Source organism: Mandrillus leucophaeus, unplaced genomic scaffold, assembly GCF_000951045.1.
Source record: "Mandrillus leucophaeus isolate KB7577 unplaced genomic scaffold, Mleu.le_1.0 Scaffold208, whole genome shotgun sequence".
Lineage (NCBI taxonomy): Eukaryota > Metazoa > Chordata > Mammalia > Primates > Cercopithecidae > Mandrillus > Mandrillus leucophaeus.
Genome location: NW_012102121.1, coordinates 3,404,860 through 3,408,142, shown reverse-complemented (window position 1 = coordinate 3,408,142; position 3,283 = coordinate 3,404,860). Strand labels below are relative to the sequence as shown.

Below are 3,283 nucleotides of genomic sequence, written 5' to 3'. Positions count from 1 at the left end.
ATCTTGGCTCACTGCAACCTCCACCTCCTGGGTTCAAGTGATTCTCCTGCCTCAGCCTCCTGACTAGCTGGGACTACAGGTTTCAGCCACCACACCTGGCTAATTTTTTTTGTATTTTTAGTAGAGACAGGGTATCACTATGTTGGCCACGGATTCCTTTTTGAGTGCAGACTAGAAGCTTGATTTTGGCATTTTACCTGGCATCTACATCATGTTCACCCGTGTATTGGATCTGAAAACTGGGACATTCTACAGTTTGTGGAACTCCTGTAAATTTTCCTGCAATTGATTTACTCCCACACTGCCCACACCCACCCCCTGTACACCACAGGTTCAAGTATTTGACTCTTCCCACCCCACCCACCCTTGCCACCAGCTGCTTTCCACCCTCCCACTCACTCTCAGGGCCCCTGAGGCCCCCAGGGAGTCACCACCACACACCACTGTCTATATCTGGGGGAAGGTCTGGGTTGTTGGAAACTTTAATCAAGCAAGGACCGTTAACAGCTGCAGAGGCACCTTAGGAAACAGTGAGCCTCAAGAAGGAAATACTTGTAGGATCTCTTGTGATGACCTTTGAAGACTTTTCTGAAAATGACCCGTCATTCCCTGCCATGGAAAATAACAGTGATCGCAGGCAGCCTTCAGCCCACAGAAGGCTTCCTCCTCCAGGCAGGCTCTGACATAGCTGCTCACCTCACAGATGCCCTAACAGACTGCAAAGTCCTGGGAACATGCGTGTCCATGCACGCACATGCACACATGTGCCTCTCCACAGGTACATTTTTGAAGTGACAGCTTTGCCTCAGTGGCCACTTCCTCTAGGGGTGGCTGGGCGGAGCTACTGGCAGAGCTCTAGGTGTGTGTCCTGCCACACACCACCAATCATCCAAGCTGTTGGCATGCGGTGAGGACCTTTTTCCCCTTCCTTTTTCCTCCCCACAGCTGTAGGAGAGGGGGTTTCTGCGGGGCGGATGTCACTTTACTAGGGGCTGGTTCTTCCCACCCCCACACTACATCTTGTTCCAGCTCCTTCCTATCCTGGATGTAGGCCATTTTGGGGTTCCTATTAGGGGTCACATCCTGGTAAAAGAACATTAGGGAGTGCCTTTGGGCACCCCTGCTCAGCTGCCCCCTTCTCCCCCAACTGGTTCCCTGTCTCCTCCATCAGCCAGGCCCCCAACACCTATGAAGGCCTGGCAGTCCCTGGGTCCTCCACCACAAATGCCCCCTTTTTCCTTGGGGCTGTGTGTGCAGGGACAGCTTTGGGACTTTTTAAAGGAAGAACTTTGCTGTGAAAATAAGAGAAAAACCAAAACCAAACCAAGAAAATGTCAAAACCTCTGCTGGTCCAGAATCTGTGCTTGGCCTCTGGCTCTGCTCCTGCCTTGCCTCTGCCTAGGAAGCTGCAGTCCTTCTTAAGCCCTCTGCAACTCCCGTGCTTACCTGCTCCCTGGCTCCCCATGAGGATGCATGGGGGGCAGTGCTGCCGCATGCCTTTCCAGAGGTGCTGCAGCCATGGCTGTTCCTTACCTTCACCCCTGGCCCGGACCTGTTCCTGAACGCCCAGTTACTGGAAACCCCAGGATGATGAGGAGTGAGGGATGCAAACCAGGAACCCCCAGTCTCATGGGGAGAATGGAGCCTCACCCTGGAGCTGGGGAGATCATCTGAGTCAGTGCAGCTGCAGCTACACATCATAAGCCCCAGTGGACAAGGCAGCCAGGAGGAGGGTGGGGCAGATCAGGGCAGATAACCAGGAGGACCGAGTTTGGGGTCCAGTATGGCCCACATGGGTCTAAGATGCATGGAGAGGAAGCACAGGGAGGACATGGGGACAGGCCCAGTCCCTACCCCTGTGCTCTGGACCTCAGCGTCCCCTCCGTGGCCCCTCTGGCCCTGGCCCAGGGATGCCTTCTGCTTCATTGAGCCCATCTGTTTGAGACTTGCTAACACCTTCCTCTTTTGTGACTGGAAGTCACAGGGCCAGGTGATAAACCGTGCAGTCACAGAGGGAACACAGAGCCTAGTTGTAAAGGGACAGAGAAAAGAGGAGCAAGGGAGGACGGTGGATGACAGGGAAGACGAGTTGGGGCAGAGCTGCTCGGGACCATGGCTGAGGCCATCACCTATGCAGATCTGAGGTTTGTGAAGGCACCCCTGAAGAAGAGCATCTCCAGCCGGTTAGGACAGGGTAAGGGGGATGAGGCCTCCCCTTGGTCCTGCATCCCCACTCCCCACCCCACAGATCCTATTCCCGACTCCCACCTTGGTCCCTCTTGTCTTCTCTCCAGACCCAGGGGCTGATGACGATGGGGAACTCACCTATGAGAATGTTCAAGTGCCCCCAGTCCCAGGGGGACCCTCAAGCTTGGCTTCTTCTGGACTAGGCGACAAAGCAGGTCTGGAGAGCCTGGGGGATGTGTGTTTGTTGAGGGGCTGTGTCTTGAGCTAGGGGGTCCACAATGTTTTTGTTGTTGTTGAGACAGGGTCTTGCTCTGTCACGCAGGCTGGAGTGCAGTGGCGTGATCATGGCTTATTGCAGCCTCGAGCTCCTGGGCTCAAGTGATCCTCCTGCCCTGGCCTCCCAAAGTGTTGGGATTGCAGGCGTGCACCCCCACGCCATGGCCCACAATATTCTTGAGAGCACAATACCCTGGGGAAAGGAGGAGGGCGGTTCTTAGGAAACGGAAGAATAGGAACAGGATAAATGGGAGCCAGGGGAGGAAGAAAGATTCCTCTGGCAAGGTGGAGACCCCAGTGAGGGAGATAAGGGCTGCGGAGGGATAGGGCAGCCCTGTGGGGGATGAGTTCTAATGGGAAATGGGGAGCCATGGGAGGGAAAAGGGGGGATGGGAGTTGGATGAGAGCAAAGGGGGAGAGGGTTTGGGGCCGACAGATAAGGGGCCCCTGAGGAAGCGATAAAGGAAGAACTACGAGAGATGAGGGGGTCCGGGAAAAGATACGGTGAGACCCAGGAGGGAGCCGAGAGAGTCCCAGGCAGAGGAGGAACTCAGTAGAGTGACAGGGTGTACCAGAGCAACCCTAGCGGGCAACGTGGGGCAGACTGGAGTTTCCCAGTGGCGAGGGCGAAGCAGGTGCACCGGAGGAGAAGGGGCAATACTCAGGGCTTCCCGTCTCAAACTGAATGCTCCCCTCGACAGCGGTCAAGTCGGAGCAGTCAACTGCGTCCTGGAGCGCCGTGACGTCACTAGCCGTCGGGCGGATTCTCCCCTGTGAGTGTGCGGTGCGGCCGCGGGGGCACGTGCTCGCGCCTGTCCCG

At 56.0% G+C, this 3,283-nt stretch overlaps 1 protein-coding gene across 1 annotated transcript in view; it reads left to right on the top strand.

Annotated features, from left to right (window-relative positions):
* Positions 1-1,991: 1,991 nt before the first annotated feature.
* Positions 1,992-3,283, top strand: part of CD72 (CD72 molecule) — a 16,497-nt gene continuing 15,205 nt past the window's right edge. Inside the window, exons 1-3 of the mRNA XM_011980118.1 lie at positions 1,992-2,194; positions 2,295-2,402; positions 3,165-3,236. Coding sequence (XP_011835508.1) covers positions 2,113-2,194; positions 2,295-2,402; positions 3,165-3,236 — 262 coding nt within the window. The 5' untranslated portion in view covers positions 1,992-2,112. The remainder of the gene's footprint in view (positions 2,195-2,294; positions 2,403-3,164; positions 3,237-3,283) is intronic.